At 48.4% G+C, this 24,695-nt stretch overlaps 11 protein-coding genes across 11 annotated transcripts; 4 read left to right on the top strand and 7 right to left on the bottom strand.

Annotated features, from left to right (window-relative positions):
• The first annotated feature begins 937 nt into the window (after nucleotides 1-937).
• P152DRAFT_462521 (uncharacterized protein) lies at nucleotides 938-1,596 on the top strand. Its single transcript, XM_033680369.1, has one exon. It carries the CDS (start codon nucleotides 1,057-1,059, stop codon nucleotides 1,381-1,383), a length of 327 nt encoding a protein of 108 aa, XP_033530020.1. The 5' UTR covers nucleotides 938-1,056; the 3' UTR covers nucleotides 1,384-1,596.
• A 129-nt stretch (nucleotides 1,597-1,725) lies between these two features.
• P152DRAFT_443828 (2,3-Dimethylmalate lyase) lies at nucleotides 1,726-2,828 on the bottom strand (the record flags this gene model as incomplete). The annotated part of the gene is made up of 3 exons (XM_033677791.1): nucleotides 1,726-2,394; nucleotides 2,444-2,588; nucleotides 2,640-2,828. The coding sequence occupies 3 exons, from the start codon at nucleotides 2,826-2,828 to the stop codon at nucleotides 1,772-1,774; spliced, it is 957 nt and encodes a 318-aa protein (XP_033530021.1). The 3' UTR covers nucleotides 1,726-1,771.
• A 1,079-nt stretch (nucleotides 2,829-3,907) lies between these two features.
• On the bottom strand, nucleotides 3,908-4,549 carry P152DRAFT_219638 (uncharacterized protein). Its single transcript, XM_033674477.1, has 3 exons — nucleotides 4,337-4,549; nucleotides 4,229-4,276; nucleotides 3,908-4,148 (listed from the first exon to the last, which is right to left on the bottom strand). Exons 1-3 carry the CDS (start codon nucleotides 4,448-4,450, stop codon nucleotides 4,026-4,028), a joined length of 285 nt encoding a protein of 94 aa, XP_033530022.1. The 5' UTR covers nucleotides 4,451-4,549; the 3' UTR covers nucleotides 3,908-4,025.
• Nucleotides 4,550-6,347: 1,798 nt separating this feature from the next.
• P152DRAFT_219715 (uncharacterized protein) lies at nucleotides 6,348-7,184 on the top strand. The gene has a single exon (XM_033674478.1). It carries the CDS (start codon nucleotides 6,551-6,553, stop codon nucleotides 7,103-7,105), a length of 555 nt encoding a protein of 184 aa, XP_033530023.1. The 5' UTR covers nucleotides 6,348-6,550; the 3' UTR covers nucleotides 7,106-7,184.
• Nucleotides 7,185-7,199: 15 nt separating this feature from the next.
• Nucleotides 7,200-9,312, bottom strand: P152DRAFT_517538 (MFS general substrate transporter). Its single transcript, XM_033683016.1, has 3 exons — nucleotides 8,806-9,312; nucleotides 8,231-8,742; nucleotides 7,200-8,183 (listed from the first exon to the last, which is right to left on the bottom strand). Exons 1-3 carry the CDS (start codon nucleotides 9,210-9,212, stop codon nucleotides 7,558-7,560), a joined length of 1,545 nt encoding a protein of 514 aa, XP_033530024.1. The 5' UTR covers nucleotides 9,213-9,312; the 3' UTR covers nucleotides 7,200-7,557.
• Nucleotides 9,313-13,920: 4,608 nt separating this feature from the next.
• Nucleotides 13,921-14,505, bottom strand: P152DRAFT_405506 (uncharacterized protein; the record flags this gene model as incomplete). Its single annotated transcript, XM_033676817.1, has 1 exon — nucleotides 13,921-14,505. The coding sequence occupies one exon, from the start codon at nucleotides 14,503-14,505 to the stop codon at nucleotides 13,921-13,923; it is 585 nt and encodes a 194-aa protein (XP_033530025.1).
• An 893-nt stretch (nucleotides 14,506-15,398) lies between these two features.
• P152DRAFT_462526 (uncharacterized protein) lies at nucleotides 15,399-16,358 on the top strand. Its single transcript, XM_033680370.1, has 2 exons — nucleotides 15,399-15,835; nucleotides 15,896-16,358. The coding sequence occupies exons 1-2, from the start codon at nucleotides 15,463-15,465 to the stop codon at nucleotides 16,084-16,086; spliced, it is 564 nt and encodes a 187-aa protein (XP_033530026.1). The 5' UTR covers nucleotides 15,399-15,462; the 3' UTR covers nucleotides 16,087-16,358.
• A 1,287-nt stretch (nucleotides 16,359-17,645) lies between these two features.
• Nucleotides 17,646-18,551, bottom strand: P152DRAFT_372914 (HET-domain-containing protein; the record flags this gene model as incomplete). Its single annotated transcript, XM_033675549.1, has 1 exon — nucleotides 17,646-18,551. A coding segment is annotated over one exon (906 nt), but the record flags the coding sequence as incomplete, so codon positions are not given.
• A 164-nt stretch (nucleotides 18,552-18,715) lies between these two features.
• On the bottom strand, nucleotides 18,716-20,033 carry P152DRAFT_219780 (mitotic spindle checkpoint component mad2). Its single transcript, XM_033674482.1, has 6 exons — nucleotides 19,972-20,033; nucleotides 19,699-19,920; nucleotides 19,623-19,648; nucleotides 19,536-19,574; nucleotides 19,222-19,479; nucleotides 18,716-19,168 (listed from the first exon to the last, which is right to left on the bottom strand). Exons 2-6 carry the CDS (start codon nucleotides 19,783-19,785, stop codon nucleotides 18,880-18,882), a joined length of 699 nt encoding a protein of 232 aa, XP_033530028.1. The 5' UTR covers nucleotides 19,786-19,920; nucleotides 19,972-20,033; the 3' UTR covers nucleotides 18,716-18,879.
• A 144-nt stretch (nucleotides 20,034-20,177) lies between these two features.
• P152DRAFT_462528 (uncharacterized protein) lies at nucleotides 20,178-21,097 on the top strand. Its single transcript, XM_033680371.1, has one exon. The coding sequence runs from the start codon at nucleotides 20,516-20,518 to the stop codon at nucleotides 20,798-20,800; it is 285 nt and encodes a 94-aa protein (XP_033530029.1). The 5' UTR covers nucleotides 20,178-20,515; the 3' UTR covers nucleotides 20,801-21,097.
• P152DRAFT_219778 (laccase) lies at nucleotides 20,980-23,826 on the bottom strand. Its single transcript, XM_033674481.1, has 7 exons — nucleotides 23,410-23,826; nucleotides 22,978-23,116; nucleotides 22,817-22,919; nucleotides 22,638-22,763; nucleotides 22,105-22,584; nucleotides 21,747-22,051; nucleotides 20,980-21,696 (listed from the first exon to the last, which is right to left on the bottom strand). Exons 1-7 carry the CDS (start codon nucleotides 23,517-23,519, stop codon nucleotides 21,160-21,162), a joined length of 1,800 nt encoding a protein of 599 aa, XP_033530030.1. The 5' UTR covers nucleotides 23,520-23,826; the 3' UTR covers nucleotides 20,980-21,159.
• Nucleotides 23,827-24,695: the final 869 nt, after the last annotated feature.

Here is a 24,695-nt window from a genome sequence, read left to right on the forward strand (position 1 = left end):
CGAAGTACACGAAAAGCCCCTTGATTATTATATTAACAGTCCCAAGCACTCCTTGACATGTTATAGTAATGAGGCTTTAGATGTTATAATTTTATTTACCTAGATCTATGTGAAATATTCATGAATAATATGAATATTCATGAATATCGCGAATATGAATATAAGGCGTATTCATATTCACATTATTCGCCAAGACTTTATTCATATTCGCAAATTATTCATATTATTCATATTATTCGTATTCGTTTCGGACCTCTACCCAGAAGCTCTTGTGATGCCGAATCTCCACGCTATAGAGCCCATCAAAAGATAATCTCTCATCAAGAGCTGAGTACTAGAGTCATTGAGTTGCAAAACTTACTAGGAGACTACAACTCAGAAACAATCAGTGGGTATAACTCAATTCCGGTCCCTCTCACCTAAATTGAAGTGAGCTTTCTTTCATTTCGCAATCTGAATCAATTACAATTAGCGACAAGCGATACGTACTGACCTTTGTTGATACAGTTGTTCTTGGATGATCCCGATGTTGCAGAATTGAGTTCCTAATTGTGGATTTAGAAGTCCATCTGAGTGGGTACGTTTCCCAATTTCAATCCTTCCTAGCCTCTAAAATCGAAGTGAGCTATTAATAACGCCCTTCCTTAGACCCGACCACACTCTCACACAAGAACAAGTAACAAATGTTGGCAAAGCGCACTCGAACAGGGAACGTCGAACAAAGCAATCATAGCCCCGCAACGCCGGCTCCCTATTACCAGCCTCTTCGGCTCGGGTAGTAGTAGTATAACATCTGGTCCTAGTTTCGCGGGGTTCGGAACTAGCAGCACAACGGCCGCCCCTCCTACCGGTCTCTTCGGCTCTGGGGGTAGCAGCATTGCGCCTCCTTCTGGTTTCGGCGGGTTCAGGATTGGCAGCACAGTACCTGCGCTTCCTACCGGCCTCTTCAACTGGGGTCCATGGAAACAGCTTGCGGCTGCTCCTAGGAGCGGTTTTAGCCGCTCGGGCCCAGGCTCGAACACTCCGACCAGATCCTGCGTGGACTCGGACATCGAGATGACCGATGCTTGGCTCCCTGGGGCAACCTCGCAGGGTGAGGACGGACGTCGAGATGGTTCATTCTCCTTCTGCGGACATGACTGCCACGGTTACGACGGCGGCTCCTATCACCAAGCTCCCTCGACCACTGCAAACACTGAGACCACTAGCACAACTAGCACCACTACTACCTCTACGACCACTATGTCTTCCACCTCTCAGATGCCGGCAGAATTGGACGCCAGCCAGCGGAAGAAGGTTGACAACGAGAACAAAAGGCGTTGGGGCCTGTGGTACCTGCCAGAGCGCAGTCCTAGCCCAGTCCGTGGGCCCAACGATCTCTAGACGGAGAATCCCGAATCTAGCAAGTGATGATAGCCTTGTAGCTGCATCGAGAACATCTAGACTATCACAAAGATGGGTCACGATAGGTTCGAGATATGGATGACGCTAATACCTGCACAGGAGAGATAAGACTCATAAATTACCACCAACTCTAGACCTTCCTTAGCTTTCTTAGTCTGATTCATAGCAGTAATAGGCGAACTTAGACACACATCACCTAACATATTAATAATTGTCTTGATTAAACCTCACAGAATCAGTACAATGACACGAGCATAATGGCGGATCAATGCACTCGATCTACAACATCCCATAGCAGATACAATCCATAAAGCTGAAATTGGGTTCATAATTGGATTAATTGCCGTATTTACACGTGAAGTCTATCTCAGGCCCCTTTCTCAAATGCCTGTCCTCCAGCAGCCTTATCCAAAGCCATGCTTTCTCCCAGCCCACAAACCTCGAACAGTCTCCTTGGAGACAGCTCCTTGGGTGCCTCAGCAACACCATCTTGCTTGAGCTTTTCCATGGTGGCTTTGATCGCCACATAAGCGGGCGCAAGTGCAGCAAAGGGCCAGATGATAAGCCGAAATCCGATCTCTTTCGCCTCCTTAACGCTCATGGTTGGCGTGGTTCCATGTTCAACCATATTGAGGAGCACTGGGGTTGGTGCCATATCTTGGACGATTTGCTTTCCCATCTCTACCGAATCGAGGCCCTCCAGGAAGGCAACATCCGCACCAGCGTCTCGAGCTGCTTTTAGTCGACGGACTGATTCATCATATCCAAACGACTGCAATGCATCAGTGCGTGCAATGACGACAATGTCGGATCCAATCTTTTGACGTGCTGCAACAGCTGCTCGGATGCGCGAAACGAATGTCTCTATATCAACCAGTTGCTTGCCTTGAAGATGCCCGCATCTCTTGGCCTGGACTTGGTCCTCGATATGGAACCCTGCAACACCGGACATTGCATACTGGGTTACTGATCGGGCAACCATGATTGGCCCTAAGATAGTTAGATCAGAACTCTATACAATATATATGCGGCTATTTACCGCCATATCCAGTGTCCATGTCGGCAATGACAGGCACTGAAGGGTTAAGGCTAGAGATCATCTCTGCATTTGCTCGCATGTCGTGGAGTTGAGCAATTCCGAGATCTGCTTGGCCGAGCTTGGAGGCGGTGGTGCCAGCACCAGTCTGATATAAATGTCAGTATCAATTTCACTTCTTGCGTATCATATGATGTACCATGTATAACGCGTCAAACCCGACTTCTAGTGCTATTCGCGCAGAGAATCCATCGTATACGCCTGGGCAGACTACTATATCCGACGAGCCGTCCAACATTTGTCGCAGCTTCGTCGCAGAGGAGCCGGGCGGATATGGATCTTGGGAGACATTTGGTGCCGCAGGAGCAGCGACATCGGCGGACGACATCGCGAAACAAATCTATACCGTAGGTCTTGTGCAAGCAAACAAAGACGTCGAAGAAAGATTTCTAATATGAATAGACGGCTGTCTTCCCAATAAAATACTTAGAGAAAGGTGCACTTGAATAGATACATTAAGGCATGGTGTTGGTAAAGCGTGCCGAAGCGTCGCCTTGTTGTCTGTTGATAGAACCTGAAGATTTGCCCCTCTCGGATCTGTGGAGCTACATCTTTCCGGTACCTAAATCGATGCACAACAGATGCGTTAACCGCGGGACCCAACACGGAATACTACGAGACCTCTATCGAGTTGACGAACGCTACAGCCCCCTGCCCGCCGATAATGGACCTAGGGAGTATGATCGTTACGGAACCTTAAGGGTCGGTCTGGCTGGTCTAACCCGCTAGTAGAGAACTCCAGGATGCAGCGTGGAGGGTCTTTCCAAAGTTCTTCTTGCAGCGCTTTAGATGTGTTAAGATAGGATCAAAGATAACTAACTGGTTAAAGTATAAAACTAAAGGTTATTTGCTGACAAGAATGGGAGAGAACCGATCGGTCGAGAATGGCAGTTTGAAAAACAGGGTAGCTGGGAATATGTATCTTTTCCTCGGAATACCATGACCCAATCGTGAAAGTATTTACCTTCTAACACGGAGTGCTACGCAGCTATGGATGATATACTCAGTCCATCGAAATCGATATTAATGGGACGTTATTCCCAATGCAGAAGAGAGAAAGTCAAGATGTGATGCATGCTCTTACTCCGTGGTCTTGGAGTGATTGACTCCTTTACAGTGACGCAGACAATGACGAACGTGGTATCAAATCTGAACGCCGAATGCGGACGACATAATTCAAATTCCATTCTCACAATCATTTCAGATCTTCATTATCTGCCAAAATGCCAAGGTTCAAGAAACTGGATTTCATACCCAAATGGAAGCCTTGAAGCCGAAGAAATCTGCTAGAATGCTAACGGCAGACAGGCCAAACGTTGGGTATGAGATACTAAGATAGCCGTACAGGAACGCTTCAGAACGCATTCAAACGCCATAAACAACAAAACTAACCTGAGAGATCGTATTCTCGTTGACAGTGTTCTTCGTGATCACTGTCCTCGTACGTATTGGCTCTGAAAACCTTTGTCGTGCCCTAGTGGGACATGGAACAAAAATCGAGACCTCAATTTGACTCCATTTGACTTCAATTATTCCTTGACTTTTGCGCAACTGGAACCGGCCGGTTGACATACCATTCGTCGCCGTTTCGTTCTGCCTGCCGTTGCTCGTATTGGTGGGACGCAATCTTCAAGTCTTCAATTTGTTCCTACGCGGACCGTGAGCTTTGACTGGTATCGATCATGCCTTGAAGAAAGAAAGATGAGGGGTGCAATGATGCAGACTTACCTTGGTTAATGGTGCACCTGCCGTAGTGACGAGGAATCCATCTCGACCCTTGAATGTCCATCAGCACAGTTCAACGGACGGGTTTGTTTTGGTCTGCAAAATCCTGACCTGATGAACGTAAGGGCGAACGATCGCGTCTGGCCCGCAGAAGTATCGGATCTCGCCTTGTATCACCGTTCGTGAGATGCCATAACCGGGGACGAAGTAATTATTCAGCGACATATTGAGGATGGTTGATGGATCGGCGAACAACTCCTCTTAACGTCGATGAAGACAGACCGACGAAGGTATAAGAAACGTACGCTTGACAAGTGAAGAGGCGACTTTCGACCTGAGCTGATATAAAATGAACTCTTGGGATATCGCAACGCATCGATACAGCATCGTGGAGAGCACTAGATCGTGAGATGCGAAATATATATGGTACTATTCATTCAGACAAGCAACGTTGCCCAACGGAAATACTCGGCTTGTCGTGCGATTCCTTTCGCCATTCATGAAAACCCATCCTACAGGGCGAAAGGTAGCTCTTCCAGAAACAGGACTTAGAAGAATGAGGCGGGCATCAATGCATCTTAGATGCTGCCTAACATGGTCTTGGGCTTCGATTGGGCCCGAAATGACGATAGCTCGGCGAATTGGAAGCTCCTGAGATTAGCTGCAGGCTGAGCATCACGGTACATTGGCCGATGGAGATGTTACCGGATCTCACGATGTTCAGGTCAAGTCATGTTTTGCTGATTGATTGTCCGAATGGAGCTGCCTTCCGCCTCATCTGTCCGAGCGCTGGGAATTCTCCACGTTGATATTGCAGACAGTATTCGACGTGGGACGCATCACGACTGAAAGCCTTAAGGAGCACTGTCGGACGCTTTACTCGGAATATCTAAGTTCATTTCTGTTCTCCAAAGTTCTCCGTGGCAGTTCATTTCCTGTCAGATGCGATTTCATCCTTCTCATGGCAAAGTCTGCCTGCGCTTCCTCGGTAGGAGAGCCAAGTTAAGCCCTAAAGTGCCGATCTTTGCGCCAAAAGCAGAGCGACAACACTCTCAAGTATTCTTGTGACCTCGTTACTTGACTATACCAGTGAGCGGCTATCATTTCTTCTGTACAACTTACCGGCTATAGGTTCCCCGCCTCTCAAGCATCGTCATCCAAGGCCGGATCACCAGTGGCCTTCACACAAATGGAGATCGGAGGCGATATACACCCTCACGAATATCAGGGGCATTCCTAGCCTTCTTGTAACTAGTCTCATGTTGTGATGAGGTAGCCATGCGTCAACCTTATGCACTTCATTGTCGGTTACTTGCCGATGGGATATCTGGAAGTGACCTCCTTGTTTTCCATGGTTCGGTCCGTTAACAGAACTGGTCTAAACTGGGCGCACTGGTGAAGTACACCCATAGAGAGGAAGTCTAGTACGCCCCGTGGGCATCGATCCATGAAAACTGGCCGTGTCTCATCACGCCGTAGGAGCCATAGGGCACCGGTTTTTCAGTCACACCCACCGTCGCCAGCCACTCATAAAATTTGGGTACGGTAATCGACAGCTCATGCCTTGGTTAACGAATCAGCTGTTGTCAGGCGTTACCAATTGTACCTCCCTCGAGGATACAGATCACCGGGATCGTCCAACACATGTTCAATATTCGACGTTCCTATCAGGCAAGTTCCAATTCCAGTCAGCGAACGATTCAGTGTCCTGTATCCAAAGGACGGGCATGGGGCCTAACAGCATGATATCACCATTTCCTGTCTTACACGAGGCAAAATGGTACGGCACTCAGTCAATATACAACATTTCCAGTCAGTGTTTGCACTCGAATTCCCTACCCTTCGTCGACTTTGTAAACCTCAGAGCATTCTCACCGAGTACATGTAAACGTATCCGCATTTGGGTTTCCAGAACATGATACTAACCCTTCAATATACTTCCTGTCAAGGGAATTTGAACTGAAAATTGGTTACCTGTTTCGTCGTCCGTTGTAACGCCTCACTTGTCGACCAAGACGCATGCCAAAATAGCGCTCTTTTGTCCATCCTACACATCGTCTCCTTTCGTATATGCATGGTTCCCTCAGAAGACTATTAATTCTGCTGTCGACGCTAGCGCCTCAAAGCACACCGGTTGATATGGGGTCAATTGAGGTCACTGGAATGGCCACTGGCGGGGGGCATCGAGTCACCGTCTTTTCCTATACTCCATCGCTATGTGCATGAGCATAATCGTTCCTTTTCCTAGGTGCGAGTGACGCTTTCCACGCGATGGGGTAATCAGGTTACCGGACGAGGTTGCTTCTAGCGGCAAATTATTGTCCTATGCACTGTTCTCATATCCCATCGGTGTCGTATTTTCTGTTTTTGAACGTTCCGGCGTCTAGTCGCCTACATAATATGCAGATCTCTAGGCTGGCTGGAAATTATGCATTCTTTTTCAAAAATGGAACTTGGAGACGTGGTATAGTTGCCCCGGGACTAGGTGCCAAAGGACAATACATCCGCACCAACGTCATTTGCGAGTCCGGAAGCCGTGAAGATCGCCTCCAGTCAGGTTCACTGCTCCAAACAGTCGAAGCCGAAGAGAATGAGCATTATTCTATTCTTCTGCCCAAAGCGTTTTCTCCGAACTACAAGGTTATCCCTTTTCCATCGAACAAAGCATCGGTTGGGATAGTCCGTGCAATTCATGGACACTTATCCTGTACAACAAGGTACTTCTCGGAATACGATGTGAGAGATCGCTCTCAAACATCGTTTCTCCAAATCCACAATCTCTTATCACAGAAAAATGCCCCAGAAGCCATCCATAATTCCCCTCAAGAATGCTTGTGGGTAGAACCATCTGGGCGCTCGCCTCACTTTTGCAGCCCCTAAGCGCTGATCGTTACCGCATATGATATATAGCATCCGACGAAGTTAACTTGAATTGTAGTTCCCTGGAGACTGGAATCTGTTTTAGGTGCCTAGATCGTGGTTCTAGCGACTGCAGAGCGACGACGCCTCCTCAGTTCTCACCGGTTGGTTCTCGCCCCTGGAGATAGTCGATGGTCACAAGATCACTATCCTATCGCCCATCTCCCGAATCCCTAGGTGTGACCGAATGTCATACTCGATGATCCGAACTGCCAATTACCAGATGATCTCATTCTAGACAACTAACAACATTGCTTAGAATTCCCTTTACTCGGAGAGCAAAGCCGCACTTTGAACGCCGATCCATCCCCGGACTAGGTTCATAACGCTAAAGCTGGAGAATTTGGCCTTAATTCTGGATGAGCACACTTCCATGAAGTTTTCCATCCATTCCCCATTGCCTACAATTAATATTAGTTCTCAGCAGCTGGTGCAGGAAACTTCGCCCTCCATTTCTTGCCGAACACCTGCGTCACAACGATCGACGCCACCACACCCGCAACAATTGCCGCCTGGCACCCGAACGCCACACCTGGCCCATTGAGATTAACCCACTTGAGCTGGAAGTACACCACCGTGAACCCACCGACCGTCCTGAACGCACAGATCCACGCGCTTGCCAATGCGGAATGCTGGGGGAAAACGTCCAGAATATACGCCGAGATGGCCGTCGTGGTTCCGAGCGTGGAGAAGCAGTTGAGCCCCCAACCAATCGCCACGCCGATCCAGTGAAGATTGTGCTGCAGTGTCTGACCAAAGACGATGAGCCCGATGATGCCGATGAGCCATGCGGGATACACGGCCCAGAGACGGTTCTCCGGGACATACTTTCCGCCGTGCGTGCGGATGTAGCGCTGGCAGAGGAAGTCATTGAACCAGTGGCCCCAGAGCTCGGCGCAGAGGGTTCCGATCATCGGGGCGAAGAATAACAGGCCCACGGAGGCGTGGGAGAAGCGATATGGTGGGGGAGCCACGAATTGTGTGATGGTGGATACGATTCCGATTGTCCACATGGTGAGGAAAGTGACGAAGCCGAACGCTGAAAGGAAGGTTAGATGTTGCAATAGGAAATTAGGATTGACTTACTCGGTAGGAGAAGGTATGGTCGAAGCAACAGGCCAAAAATATCCTTGAGAACGGTCCAGAGGGTTGGACGGGGATCGCGCTCCTGGAACCCAGTGACTCCAGTCAAGAGCGACAGCCGGCCCAGGATGCCTTTCTGCCTCGGTTTTCTCTCTGCATTACGGTCGTACAGAGTCTCATCGCCGAGTAAAATGATAGTCAAGACCGAGAATCCGTAAAAGCCGCACAAAACAGCGAAGTTATCTCTCCACCATAGCTTCTCTGCAATGAAACCGGAGATGAATGGACCAAGATATGGGCCTAGGAGAAAGGAGAAAGCCCAGATGTTGACCTTCCGAGCACGTTCGTGGAAGAAGAACATGTCGTGGATGATGGAGAGGCCGATAACCTGCGGTGGGGCCCCAAAGAAGCCCTGCAAGGTGCGACATGCGGTGAATCCGGCATAGTTGTGTGCCAGGGCTGCGCCAATTGAGCACACTAAGGTCAGGAATTGCGACCAGAAGAGTACAGGGAATCTATTAAAATCAATTTGATGCTATGAAGGCATAGGTTGCGCCTCGAGCCACGCTTTCACTCACCTGCCATATCGCTGGCACAGTGGTACAGCAAGGAGTCCACCAGGGCCCTGCATAAAGATAGCGCCAGAAATTGAATTCGCTACATCGGGGACCTTCATATGCCAGTCCATAGCCTGCTGCTCAAACAAAGTGGCTCCCCAGGTGATGACCCAGTCTGTGAGCAGACACCCGGGTATCAAGGCTAGGAAGACAGCATGTTTCTTCGTCCATGACCAGTTCAGGGGATCCTCTGGATCGTTAGATGGTTGGGGAATCAAGACCGTTTTGCCATCTTTGGCGGTCTTGAGGTCGCGCTCGGCGTCCCTACCACTCTCCTCGCTCTCGGGTCGGACCTGTTTGGTCACGATATAAGTGCCCTCCTTTTCAACCCTAGACTTTACCTTCTCCTGTGAGACGACCTCGGACATGATGAGCTGCAATGAGTACGAAAAGACAAACACTATGAAATAGCGCCGTCTAAAGTTTTACAGAGTCCACAGAATCTGGAAACTCAAACCTTTTATCCACAGCCAGGGATAGAAGCGGGTTTCCATGGGCTTTATATAGTCATCGTGGTTGGGCGCCCTTTCCCTTCCCTTGGCAGTACCACGACGTGAAGCCGGGGTAGAATGCATATTCCGAATTTACAGTATCCTACCATAAGCTGCGGTTTGAAAAGATATATTGAAATAGAAAATAACAGTATGACTCGATATAGAAAAGCCGGGGCTGATCGGAAGAAAACTAGCAAATCCCATGTCGCGGGCGCGTCCAGAATGACAGCCGGGGAATCCAGACGGATATGTCCACTTCACCTTCACTTCTCATTATCCAATTATAGAAGGGTTATGAGTTAATGCGAGAGTTCCCAGTCTTGGCTCTGCCACGGGAATATAGCAACGCCGTAGCAGATATGCGATGTTCAGATCGGCGCTCAGCTTACCAGCGCCCTCCTCTAACTGGTCCTGCGGAACACCACAAGCCGACTCAATGAAACTCGTAGTACATAGTTTGTTTTGCTTTGTTATTGGGCGTTGTCAGGCTGCTTGCAGCCAATATACCGGCATCTGGTCGGGGAGCCGAACTCGGGAGGGATGCTCGGAACCAGGCATGAGATCGAGCTGATAGTTTGACATTGGCATATTCTTAGGATCAGGTGGTCCCCGTTCAAGCTTGTCTACAGAAAAGCAAGATGTTCGATATGTTAAGAGAAGATATATTCAGTACCTTAGGTAGATTGATTGATGTGACGCGATGGTTGACGTTGTAAGAGATTAGGTAAAGAGAAGGCTGGGGTGGTTGGGAAGGCAGATATTTCGATGCCTTGGACATCAATATCGGCGGCATCACTCACCTCTGCTCACTTCTTGCTCACTCCATGTCAGGTCAACTCCCATATCAACCTTAAGCCACTACTGGTACACCATACACGTGACGCATATCTCGTTTCTCTGCATATGGATACCTACACCCACTTCAGCCCGCCGTTCACCCTCGTCCGCATCTGAATCGTGCAAGTTTTGATCAGGGAATATCAATCCAAACCCGCATCCCCTCCTGCCGTGGCGGAGGACCAGCCCTGTGCCTCAAAATACATTTAATCTAATAGGCGACAGGCGACAAGAATAAAGAGTTCGTGGCTGCCCGAATGATTTGGATCAGTGTTCACCAGCGCCGAACCACCAATATTTACGTGACTGTTGCACAATGGCCCAGAGTCCCAGTCTTCTGGATCTTAGGGATGAGATTTTGCTGAAAATTTTCTTTTTCATCGACGGAAGACGACCGGGAGAGGTAAGATCTTACGGCGAGAAGAAGGTTCAGAACACTGCGCTTCCAAATGCTTGTTTGGTTTGCACACGATTTTGCGATCTCGCCCAGCCAGTGCTTTACCGAACGTTCATTTCTCGCGAGGTGGAGAAGTTTCCATTGGTCCTAAGAACCATCATCGATCGACCAGACCTGGCAGAGCAAGTATGCGAGGTGGATATCGAATTATGGAACGCCACCGACGCTTTTGATGGACCGGGAGACCATCTAGAGCTGTCGGATATCAGTTGGATCATTGATCATACAAAAGGTTTGGACATACCAGAACAGGATCGCTAGGTCCAAGCCATTGAAAAAGGCCTGGATAATTTTATTGTGGCATTGATTCTTCTTCAAGTTCCGAATCTTCAGGTCTTCCCGACACAGGTTCCCTTCCCACCGGACGATCCCCTCAATTCTAGTCTAGATCACCGCCAGGCCATCACCTGGCGGCTTTTTGGGAGCGCGTCACTTTCGACTTTTCCGGCCCACCGATTTCAGTCGTTAAGCACAGTGTCGCTCTACCATAACGATACCGAAGGTAGTTTTGATCCCGATGTTTTTGTATTCTTTATGCATATACCCACAGTCCGTAGGATTGACGCCTTTTCGATGGGATCGGACGAGCCAGTCACTCCGGGCTTCAACTGGCCTTCTCCGGGATCTTCTAACGTAGAAGTCGTTCGCCTAGATTGCACCGCAGTGACTGATGAGTACCTTCAGCACATTTAGCTCCGTCCTCGGGCTCTGAAGGTGCTTACATGTGAATGGGGCCCTGCAACAGTTGGCGTGGCCCCTTTCACAACAATCGACACCAGAGAAGCGCTTGAGCCGCACAGAAACTCGCTTGAACACCTCACCCTCGACGCTCGTGGGTTATATGACCTCGAGTGTGAGGATGGTTTACTTGAATCAATAGGGGCCTTAAAACCTTTCGCGAAATTGACAGAATTGGTTGTTTCGGCCATCTACCTCACTGGTTGCGATGATGAGAATTACACACCACCTAAGTTGACGGAACTTCTCCCCGCCCCCACTCAAGAGGTTAGAAATTCTAGGTACGACTGGGCCGCTCGAAGGATATCTTATGGACCTTGCTCAGAGTTGTGCACACGAATTGCCGGAGCTGAAAGCTGTCGATCTCTAGGAAGTTGACGCAGCATTCATAATAGACAGACATATTAGAATGTGATGGAAGCCTTTCAAGCGGCCGGTGTTGACTACTGGAGACATCGGCCTCTCTAGGGCTAACTTCAGGTGCCATTAGCTATTTGGTGTCCAGCGCGTTCGGCCCCGAGCCGATCCTCCATTCTCTCCTTGACGAATATGGGATCCCAAGGTCCTCGTTAGGAGCTTTTGGCTCTCCCTTTCTTTGAGTAATTCGCTCTACTGATATTCCTTTGTTTAAATTTCTAACCCCCTCGCTTCTTATATATCTATTGTAGAGATCGTTGCGCGGAAGTGTATGTAACGGGGTTTTCAAAATCTATTTATAGGAGACTATTGTCCATGAATTCGAACACACCATTGCTTCATACGTCCTCGAAAGGTGTACTTAGTTGTCTACCCGCCATCGATGTGTGTCAATTTATTTTTCCTAATCAGTTCCCCAAGACTCACAACAGATGATCCTACTCACCCCAGCCATGCGTATACGTATCTTCGATTTTCGACTCTTTTCAATCGTTCTAAATCAGCTCTAGCGCGACAGTTACAATCTGTTAAAGCAGTCATCAGGCTCGCTCCACAACTCCCTACACCCAAATAGAGAACGTAAATTGAGTAAGTGCGGCCGTCCAGCGGCGCTGCGTAGAGCATTATGAGCCGTCCATCCCCCAATACCAATTAGATAGGTGTCTATCCCTGAACTGGATTGTTCGGGAATCATATCAGCTTCACCCATCATATCCTCGGGCGCATTTGACGCAATTGAAACGGCAGAATCCCTATGCCGGTACTCGTTGCTACGAATGACCCTAGTTGAATTCATACCGACTAAAGATCCATATACAATCCCAAGGTGAGTTGAATTTCCGTCATCTGCCACATGCTCGGGGGATAGGCAAGATAGTTCGAATTCAAACGTTCGGGAATATCCATGCTCGGACGTAGTGTCAGGGATGGTTAAAGGGGGGCGAGAGGCGAAGTGGCTTCGATTGTCCGGCTCATCATGGCATCCTGAAAGTAAACAGTGGTGCGGATGGCGATCCGGCTGGCCAACTACGAGAGTGGGGTTCGTCCTGCATTGCGCATTAACAAAGTGTGACCTAAAACAGCGGAGCGAAAGGGGTTACTGAAGTGTAAAAGGGTTCCAGGGCTCGTTTTGGGACTGGTCGTTGGTCCATCTCGTAATAGCCATGGAACTCGGCTGTTGGTCATGCCGTTATTCGATGCCATACCGGGTGGGGAGGAATGTTCAAAAAAGAGGGTGCTCTTGGAGCCAGTTAAGTAAGTTCGGAAGATTCGAGCGGAAGCAGTAGGACATAATACCCCGAGCGGGATTTGGGAGTGTGCAAATTTCTGATAATGAGCTTTGCCGTCGAGAGTATACGTGAAAAGAAGTATAGGTGAAAAGGAGGCAGAGACGGGATAGACGATGGGAATTTAAAGGGAAGAATCCAAGCAACATTGCGGCGCGATCCATATCAAGCGCGACGCGTAGAAGGGTGTGCGATGAGTCAAGATATCAGTGTATGACCGAGTCTTGCCGAAACAACTGGTACGAATTTACCCAACCACCCATTTGCCTTTCCATTGAACCCCCATATGATGTGGACTGGATTTCAGAACGATCCCTTGCTAATGAAATGAATGGACATCATCCAACGAAGCGGGCTTCGCTCAGGATTCAGAGATAATGATTTTGATCTTCATGTGCAATCGAGATGTAAACAGCAGACCCAAGACGCGTCCAGTTGTCCAGTAAGTGATCAGACAGCAATCGTGGCTTTAAAGAGAGCGAGTAACGGTGAGATGAATAGAAATTCCGGTTAATTGGGCAATCATCATTAGTACCTGAAAAACTTGTCTGCATGAACCGGCCCAAACACACAGTATGATCACGGGTAGCCGTGTCCAACAACCAAGCGTTGTCAACAACTGTCGGCCAAGATCGAATATGGAATCCCTTTCTACACGGAAGTATATCAAAATATTCTGACAATTTTGGGTAGAAGAGACATAGCATTATGAGACTAGAACGAAGGACAGTCAAGGGATAGGGGAAAACATGGTAATGGACTCACAAGTCAGCACCTCCTGCCTCCAAGTCAAAGATCTATTCTAGTAATATAGTTAAAGCATTTTTAACAGCTCAACAAACGTCTGCTACTCTACTGTAGACACCGTCCCCCACCTCCCCAACCTCATCTCCTCCTCTGGATACTCTTCCTTCTTCCTCACCATGGTGACAAGGCCCTCAACTCCGGGGACATGCACTTGCATTCCCAATTCTTTCTCATAAAAAGGAATAGTCCTATATTCCGGTCCACACCGGGTCAATAACATAAAACGGCGCAAAAATTTCATCTCTAGCACGACTTCCTTCGTGCTAGCAATAAGCCACTTGCCGAGGCCTCCGTCTTGGTGCTCCGGGAGGATGAACACGTCAGTAAGATAGGCGAAGGTGACGTAGTCAGTGATGAGGCGGGAGATGCCGATTTGAGTGACGTCGGAAGGTGTATATGCGGTTGGTGAAGTTGATGAGGAATTGACGAGATGCAGGCCAAGGGTGCAGGAGTTGCGAAGAAGAAGGTCAATTGCATCGAGGTCGATGGGCTTGGCCCAGTACATCTCCTCCATGGCGAAGACAGAATTGATGAAGGATGGGGAGTGGAGATTGATGTCGGTGGAGATAAGGTATGTCTGATCGTTGATGGTTTTGGTCCATGACTTGATGTCTGGTTTCGACATCATGGGAATACAGAACGTTTTAGGAGCGCAATTGATTGTATGGAAATGTCTTTTAAACACTATGAAAAGGGATATAGGATGTACTTAAATGAACGCCGAAGTTTCAGGCACTGGTGAGTCACGACGATCTTCATGCAGCTTGACTCACGCCCTACGCAGGAACTCAGGGGGATGATGTTAATACATAAGCAGGAGCAAGAATTGCGAGAAAGAATTGCATAGAGCGCGAAGGGCAGCGCTGACAAAACCTGTCTGGAAAGGAAATCAACGCGACAGCATGGCGAATTTGCCGGAGGTGGGTGCTACATCCTTCAGCGGAGACGACCAATCGTAACGGGAATGAGTCCTGGAACACGCATTATCAAGCAAGTGGACTTAAGTAGACGGATATGCGGCCTTAATGCTCAATTGAGTCCCGAATTAGTGCTTCATATCCCTCAATTGAACTCCAATTGAAAGGAAGAAAAAAATGAAATAAAGTTGATGACATGACGTCGAGAAACTTGAAAGTTGAGATGGATCAGAATGAATATGAATGAATTAGTAATGGCAGTGCGGCCTTAAGCCAAGTTCCACAGTTCCAGTTTGACATCTAAGGCCACAGCACGTGCCGTTGTGACATGAACACGAAATTCCTAGCAAATTTGACGAACAATGCTAATTTCCAAAGTATCCTCATTCAATTGAAGCACAATGAAGTTCAAGGAAATAGTCTAGGCGTGACACCGTCCCTTGGTTTGGGATTAGCCACTACCATAGTGAAAGTCTGCCCAGCGTTGAAGGGCATGGACGGTTAATTAGTGACATCTCGGTTCTGGCATACATATCATAAACGAAGATGTCCATTTATCATCTCCCAGCCATCTGGTGAGCTGCAGCCCTATGAAGATGATTCCATCCACATACCAGGGGTAGTCTAATCTTTCGGGCTACTGATTGTGTCATAGGAGGAATCAGATGGGGTTGCCTGTTTGGGTCGTCGTCGGGAACCCAAAGCTATTAATAGGTTATGTACACCCGCAGAGCAATTGTTCAAGTTCGACAACTTCAGCGGCATTTGATTTGCCTGATGACACAGTTCAAAGCAACCCGACTACCCAGGACTTGCACAAATGCCTCAGATTCCCTGCGTCCGACATCCCGAAGCAGGCGCGGGAGCTATACAAAATCAGGACTACAACGAAGGGTGGAGTGAAGGTCGAAATGTATATCGCAGTATGGAGACAGAACGAACCAAGCTGCGACGAAGACGGCCGGGACTCTCAGCCGGAGATAATGTTGCGAGTGGATGTCGAAGTCGCTGTAAGCGATGGTGGAAGAGGGATGAGTCCTAAAAGATTAGATTAGCTTCATCCAAAGGAACTCTGACCACATCGATGGCTCATGGTACCACAGAGGGGAGACTCCGTGCTGATCACACCACAGCATACGCCTGGGCAAGCGAACATTGAAGGATCCGGCATGCCATCGAGGTTGGTAAAGGTGCCTGTAGAACCAGACACTCTTAAGCCAAGGAGCGGAAGTCAAGGAATTGGCGAGGTGGAGGAGCGGTCCCAAAGGATGATCAGAGTCTACGCCTGAACCTTCCATTGCATCGTCACATGAGCCACTGACCTCTACTCCCTCCAGAGAACCCCATTTCTTTCCCACACCTTAAAGAGTTAATGTTGGCGGTTTTGGATAGAAAAGTACGCCGTCTGTGTCTCTTCTAGCCATTTGGGGGGGATGACAAAAATAATGGTCATGGCTGGGTTCGAACTCATGGAATTTTGCACATACCCATGGGCGGCGACTTCCAACATGTGCGTTCACAGGAAGAGACAAACCAATGTACGATACTCGGCAATCACTCTACCATCATGCCAAACTTTCTTAGTCTTAATTCAATTAACTAACTAACTAGTTAAATGGTAACTAACTAACTATATAAAATTCCACTTAATTCACCTATCCCTACATTCACCTGCTGCCTCGTAACGCTAAAATCAAGCACAGCCCTGACAAGGAAACTATAGAGGGTCAATCTTTAGAAGGTCTGAACCTGATTCTTCTTGGAAATCTTCCAACATTGGCAGGCACAATGTTCTACAAAGGCGAGTCAAAAGTCTTTACCTATCAAGTGTCAGGGGTTCAATTTCAGAGCACTGATTTCCACCAGTGTGTGGCTTGTACCCTTAATAATGTGGCGCAGTGAGAATCAATATTCAGATTGGATAAAGCGACAAGGTCTTGGGACATAGTTAAGCAATGCGTATGAACCTAATTCTCAAATCGCGATCAACCTGCTAGAGAGCAGTTGAGGAGTAGTCCTGTTCTGAACTGGACGAAGACTGCACACTCATCTTCCGCATAGGTTTCCGAGGTGCAACAATATCACTGACAAAAGATAATGGAGAAACCACTCCAATACGATAGAACGGCCTCCCCATGAAGTTCTTCAGATCGAGGGTGGCTGTCAAAACATTTCCTTTGTTGCCGAAATCGCTGGCAACCCGCAATTGTGCTTTATGATAGAAGCGGCCACGTTCAAGGTCAGCAAATTCTTCCCGAGTCCGACTCTGCAGGTGATCGATGGTTGCGATCTTCTCTGGGGCCAGCGATTCCAGTTTCACAAACGCGGATTCGTCATATCTTATTCCAAATATGACCGCCATGGAAGCGTCACTCTCGGAATCCTTGAAAAACACCGCGCCGACCTTCTCGATGATACCAGCTCGGTCAAAGTTCATAACTTTGGTGACTGGATTCCAGCTGCTTTCCGGAAAAGCCGTTACGATTTCAAGGTCGGTGCCGAGGTGTACCTCCACATGTTCGCAAGGAGGGTCCACGTCTTTAGGAGACGTGGGAATGAAGATTCGCCGCTGCGACACCTTCCAGTGGCCAGTGAGTGGTACAAGCCCGTATGGTGCCACTGGGCCATTTGCGGGTATAAATTCCACCTTTGTTATACCAGACCCTTTCACTGTAACTGGCAACAGAGCCGGCCCTATATTGGGATCCCTGGCATAGAGGCGTACGGTGTTGCTCTCGTCGTTTGCGGATCTGATGGGACGTAAAGGGATTGCTACGAGGCACTGAAAGTTGCCCTTTTCGTGACATTCCAACATGCCCCAGACATTTTCGTTGTCCTCGTCAGCAACCACATTGAGTGTGATTTGGAGACCCATTTCCGTGATGGCAAAGTCCCGATAACGGAATGGGACTGGCATGAAATTTGCAGAATCTTCAAATTCTTTCGGGTGGAGTGCGAGAGGACCTCTGAGACCAAGTCGGTGGAGCTTTTTCGGAGTCCACGCGAGCATGGATTGGTCGGGGTATCTCTTGAGGATCTCTTCCTGTAGTCGAATGAATGCTTTCGTTTTCCCTTCTCCGTACAATAGATTCATGTTCACGTCGAAGATACCCAGGAGACAGTATGCAATATCTTCTGGTCTGGTGGTTTCTCGCTTCGCGGCCCAGGACATTCGCTCCGCCATGCTTGTTCGTCGTAGAGCTTTTCTGCCTGTCGTGAGGATATATGGATCGATACCGGTGGCGCTGCTGAGAGCTCCGGCTAAATCGCTCCGTTTTCCAAGGCCATTCCATTCTCTTGAGAAGAACCAGATTTCGGGAGGAGCAATGAGTTCTTGTAAGGTCCACCCCCGAGTGAACCATCGGCTTTTTGCAAAGGCAGACTCTCGCTGCTCTTCATCTTCGGATTCTGAGCCAACGTCTTCCAAATATGCATAGCAAATCTTGGCTCTTTTGTACCATCGGAACATAGAGTTGATGGCCTCGGACAGTTCAGCACTGCTTGACTTATCGATGCAGCAGGTATCCATCCATAGATGAGTGAATCCGTTCTTTAAAGCAACGGTGCAAGCAGAATCGAACTTCTTATACCCGCACTTCCTTTTGGCGTTTTCGAGACCAAGGCTGAGATCCTCAAAGCTGATTTCCTCTGGACCCCATGTGTGGGATAGGATAACATATGGTGGGAAAATCTTCCCTAAATTTCTCCCTTGAAACTCTTCAAGTTGACGACTTTGCACGTTAATAAGCCTCATGATGAACTCATTGCAAAACGACTATCCCTTAAATGACGGTTGTACGGACAGTCCAGAATAATAAATACCTTGGAGAGAGTAGCGGTGACAAAAGGGTAGAGCCGCAAGGCTGCACGGATAAGGCTGAGGATTTTGCCAAGCCGAGCATTCTGAGATCCGATTGAACAACTGACCGCTGCTGGCACCTAAAAAAGTACAGGAAGCCTTGTGCTGATGAATTTGCTGACCTATTAGGAACAACCAGAACGTGAGGCTTTCCACCGAAAACCGACCATGGACGCTAATAAACATGTAAATAAAAGGTATCATCGCTCAAAAGCAGCCTCGTTCAGTCGCCGAATCTGTAGCTCACAACAGCATCAACCCGATGGTTGCTTGTGCTGAAACTCCGTAATTGAACCTTTTCTCCATTGATGATCTCCTTCGCATCAGAGTCGCCCCACTCAACCGGGACTTCTGAGTCCGCATCGGCGTACACCAATACGTTGAATGTGCAAGGATTTGTCAACATCGGGAGGAATGTAACCGATGCAGTGATCTGTCGGAATAGATGTTGGATTTCGGCTTGAATCTCTTGGAGGGTCTTCTCCTGTGATGCGGCGTCCGCTGATGCTGACCTATCATGAATCATTAGCACCTCGGAAGGATGAAGGGGTTTGCGGGCACGTACTCTGGTGCTGTATTCTCCTTATCCCCTGTTGATGACTTTGCCGCCCGGCTCTTGCTCGATTTGCCGCCACCGAGAATTTGTACGTCAAACTGCCATCGCTCAACGTGCTCCCCCGTCTCCTTGTCGGTTATCACCACCACCAGCTTGTTGATCTTCCCGCCGACCATCCATTTGTTCAGCTGCGACATGATCTTCTTAATATAGGCTTTGACTTGGTCGTCGCTGGCTACGAGCATATTGAGGTTGTACTTTTTGACCCTGATGCAAGTCGTTAGCCGGTTTCTGCGATTGTCTTGACGGTGCACATAACTCACGCCATAAAGTCTTCGGCCGGGTACACTCCACGTTGGTATCTTTCGCTCGTTAATACCTGCTATTAGCACCGCCAAATTATGACTCACAGTATCGTGTTGATCCCATACTCGAACTGTGCGATTTATTAGAGAGCCTGCTGTGTTGACGGGTAGGATCACATACAAACTCCGCGACGATTTTCGAGGACCCTTTGATCGCTAGCTTATGCGTCTTGGACTTTTCCCGTCCTGATGATGATTTTGACGCCATTTTTGCGACTCTGTTGGCCTTGCTATGTTGCAGGTTGTCGGTTTTCGAAAAGGTGTGGTCGAAATGAGGTTGATCGCGGACTTGTTTACGAAGCCGTTGGCTAAGCAACCTACTCACGATGCGGGTTCCTGGTTGCTGCTTTGCACTCAGTGATACTGAAGATTTGGTTAGCAGTATAGAACTCACATGGTAATTGTCAGATTCAATCGAAATATATTGATGAACCTTTCTGGTATTGTTATCAGCATTGTCGTGACGTTTGGAAGATGATTGATTGTGTGGGGATAATGTCAACGCCTTAGGCTACAAGGCCAAAATTGCCTATCTTCGCTACGCAACGCGTAGATGATACATGTATGTACAAATGTCATGATGCTTCACGTTGGAGTTCATCATTTATATTCAACTCGGAGAATACTGTGGAAAGGAGATTTTGAAAATTCTTGGTTTTTGTCGTAGGTTTTATATATAGATCGCTAGAGTCAGGAAAAAGGAGGATAATTAATTAGGATTTCAAACGGAGGTGATCCAGTCGCTCCTCCCGGTGGTGGACGCGTCCCGGTCGCGTCGTGATTATCACAATCAGAATGGCATCTCTTGGTAGACGATATTCCACCCGCCAGAACCAAATGGCAGCAGCCCGGAAGAACTGAGACCAGCCGGTCAGCATCGACGAGTCGAGACCGCAGACTACAGGAAACCGAATAGCGACAAAGGCACCGAAAGCTCGATGGAAACCCTACTCATCGACCTTACCGCGAAAGTCAATTACCTCACAAGCTCTAATAAGCTTATCAGACAGTCCAACGAGGAGATCAAAGCACCTTATGCCGAGCATAAAGTGTTTAATTCCGAACTTAAGCAGACAAACGTTATCCTTTTACGGAAAATCGAAGACTTAACCAAAGCCTGCTCCGCCATCCCGCTCGTACGCATCCGTTACAGCATCAAGCTAACACCTTCTACCTCCAACAATCGGGTGGGAAAATCTCACCAGCCTTATCCAAAGGCCTAGGGTGGCACAGTTGACATCTGACAGCAAGTATCGATTTCGATATCTTAGCTCCTTCGCCAACTGCATCTCCGGTTTAGAACGCCTATCTCTATTTAGAGGAAAATGTGCCTACATGAGTCAGATATTCCCGGCATGTCACCATACAATGTGGATATAACAAAAAGGGGTTGCATGCTTGGTTATATTGCCAGGTTTTTAATATATGCCTTTCTCCATCGAGTACAATAAAGGGACGAACCATTGTGTGCCACTCCCTCTGCTCAGCTCTGCCACGAGCCATCATGTAATTGAGGACAGTTAGAAACGTATCAGAAACCTATATTTTATGCTCTGCAGCGTCCCCTACCGTCGATATCAGCTCACAATCCCGAATCCTCCTTCAACCAAGCTGGATTCCCGCTGTAGTACCTCTTCCAGTTCGTGCAGGTCTGCTGCCATGCCGGCCCCGGTAGAGTGATCTCACTCTTCCGCTCCAAGAACTGCACGCCGAGTCCTTCGCCAATATGCCACGCGACATGGCAGTGCATCAACCACGCGCCCGGGTTGTCGGTCGGGAACGCGACCACGACCCATCCGCCTCCTGGGAGGAACGTGACGTCGCGGCGGTCAGGGTTATTGAACTTGAGGTCGGCGACGTTGACGTTTTTGTCGAAGGTGCCCCGACCGCTGCCGAGGATGTAGAAGTCGTGGCCGTGAAGATGCATGGGATGGGGGATGGGGACTCGTGTCCCCGTGCCACCTGTCTCTTGGATGATCCAGTAGGTCCATTGTTGACCGGCGGGGATTTCGATCAGGTTGGACACTTGGGGGTAGTTAGTGTTCCCGTCGATCAGGTACTGCAAGGTTGGCTTCTCCCATTGGATGTCAATAGCCGTCATGTTCACAGCCCAGACAACCTATCACGTTTTTAGCAGAGATCCGTTTCGCTCTCATAACCGGTGCTTACAATGCTCTCGCCGTTAGTGGTTACCTGCTGCCGACCCAGGTCCACATCCAAGTTCTGGGCCTGGGAAATGAACGACTCGGAAGGCACGTTGTTCTTGACCCACGGAACCAGCGGAGCTTCGTCGGCGCAGGTGGTCGGCACCGTAAAACCGGTCGTGGTTGGATCGGCGTTCGGTGCTCCGTCATACTGAAATATGCTCAGCGCAGAGAATCGATTCCCTGATGCACATGGTGCTGCGGCGATAGCGCGGAACCAGTAGTTCCCAACAGGCTGGTTGGCTTGGATAACAATATCATACCGTTGCCCTACACGGACGCTATTAGAATCATAGGACTAAATCCGGAAGGGAAAGACTTACCGATGCCGAGTAATATCCATTCTCTGTCAATTGGCTGAACTGGAATGAAATCTCCGGTGATGATCTTCATTTTATGCCCATCCAGTGACACTCGAATGTTATTGTCCACTGATGTGTTCACTAATCTCAAGCGATACTTCTTTCCTGGAGTTAGCTTGACTTTGCTATAGCTCCCACCGTCTGAAGTAGGGTGCTTGTTCGTGCCGTTGATCAAGATGGTGTCCCCTGGTGGCGGCGGTGCTTGAACCTGTAGGTTTTGGTGGGAAATTGCATTGATTTGAAATGCGGTGGGATAGTACCAATCCGTGACAGAGTATGTGCCCAGATCGATGTCATAGTTAGCCGCAGCAGGACCATTGATGATGAGGGTGCCGACAGCGCCGTCGCCGTATTGCGCACTGTGATGGCTGTGATACCATGTTGTACCAAACTGTGTAGCTCTGAACGTATAGACCTTAGTGTCACCCGGTGCAAGAGGGCCTTAGATGGGTTAGAAAGCGCAAAGGAACATAACTAACGAAAAGAATTCCTACATTCTGTTATGCCATTGACTCCATCTTCTGTGACTGTGTCCAGCATACGGACTCCGTGCCAGTGGATCGAGGTGCCATTATCAGGCAAGAAATTCTTCACAGTCACGGCAATGGTATCTCCCCAATCTGCTTTTGACATTAATCGATGGCTTAAAACAATAGTAGTAGTATCCACGCACCTGCGATAATTGTTGGACCGGGAAGCTGGTCGTTGAAGAGCAGACAAGTGCGGTTCCCATTCCCATCCGGATTACAGGTCGTATTTCTCAGTTCCAGCGTATACTAGACAATGGTTAGAGAACATAAGCAAACTTTAAAGTCATTGTCTGGATCCACTCACGTATACTGTCTTCCCGGTGTTTGGCCATTTCTCGTCAAAATCAGTGGCAATACTAAATCCATTGGACCAGCAACTCCTCGTCAATGGCCCATTCTTGCAAGGAGAATCAGGCGCTCTGCTTGTCGTAGTTGGAGCCGCGCTTGACGTGGTATTAGCTTGCCGACGGACAAAGTTACCGCTTGCTAAACCGCCAGGTCCCCATAATATATGATCATAAGGTAGCTGAAGGGCAAACGAGGAGGTAAGGAGTGTTGAGACCAAAAGTAATAACGACCGCATAATGGTAACTTATGAGTTGCAGGGTTTGCTTAATATGAACTAAGATAGAGACGGAGAAACGCAGGAGAGGGCTAGTCAAAGCAAATACGACGTCTCCATGGAAGATATGGGAGAATGAAGGAAGATGCTCAAAAGTTGATATATTTACTATACCTTGGCGGCCATTGAGTGCTACCCCTTTCGGCATCTCTGCCAATGTTTTCGGTCCTGCTGTCCAGGCTTTGGCATATTCTCATCGGATGAAGTAGTCGATGTAGAAGCATCAAACCATCAGAAAGAGCGTGGTATGTCTTGGCAGAAAGATTGACAAGTCATTTCCAGGAGACTTGGCTGCCTAACCCCGTGCTGAATATAATCACCGACTCCCTGCGTCATGCAAAATGGACCATGCATTCCTTGGCCTAGCTCCATAGACGTTGCTGAAATTCGGCCACACTAAAACTTGCAGATCGATTAGCAATTCGATGCAAGCGATACGCAGGACTCGATAGCGTATGGGGTAGTTCCTGGTCAATCAATACATGTCAGCGTCAAAAGCTGTTTCTGCAGGACTGCATCTCGACGATGCCTTCATGCGTGTTTTGGCGAAACCGGGGTAACCGAATTCACTGAATCAAGGACGGAGGAAAGTATAAGACGCTTAGACGAAATTAGAATAGTTCCAGCAGACTGGAAGAACTGAATGTGAGTATCTCCGGATGAAGTTGAAGATAGCGGAAGTTGCCGTTAGATGTCAGTAAGATAGCCTCATGCTGGATGTATCGTTGAAGCAAATTATTGGCGGCACAACTGGTTGTGTGACGTGGGAAATATCGCCCAGACTGACAAGATCCAATTTTTTAAGGAGACTTTTTGCGATTTGGAGCAAATAGCCTTGTCAAGGGGGTCCTGATTCTCGTAATGAAGAAATTGCAGTGGCAGGCAGGTCAAAACTGATTGGTGTGATTCTCTGGAAAGGTGGGCCGCAATGAAGACTGAATACTTTGAGTGTTACATCAGAATATCGAAATCCAAGAAGAACGGGAAGCAGATGTCGACCCAAATGGTCTGCAACATAGGATAACACGGAGTCGTATCCATAGTACCGGCAAGACTCACTCCTCCCGTGATGTGAGAACCGGACAGGACTGATGTCAGGGACGATGGAAGCTGGCCAATCGCCAAGCATTTCCTCCCGTTAAACATACCATGCCGACAAGCCACAACAAGCACAATATTCTCCTAGTGCCCGTCAAGTAAGTAGGCATGCAGTAGTCCATGGACAGCAGCACAGTTGACAGGAAGAATCACACGATCATTAGGTGACAGAGCATTGTCCAATCGGAATTCGCAACTGTTCCGTATACTTCAATATTCGCCTAGGGCGGTTGAAAAGCACAATGGAAAGTCCCCAATCCAACAGCCGTGGACGATGGAAGTGTGGTGATGGCCAGATCGGC

This window comes from Eremomyces bilateralis (assembly GCF_010015585.1).
Source record: "Eremomyces bilateralis CBS 781.70 unplaced genomic scaffold P152scaffold_36, whole genome shotgun sequence".
NCBI classification, from domain to species: domain Eukaryota; kingdom Fungi; phylum Ascomycota; class Dothideomycetes; order Eremomycetales; family Eremomycetaceae; genus Eremomyces; species Eremomyces bilateralis.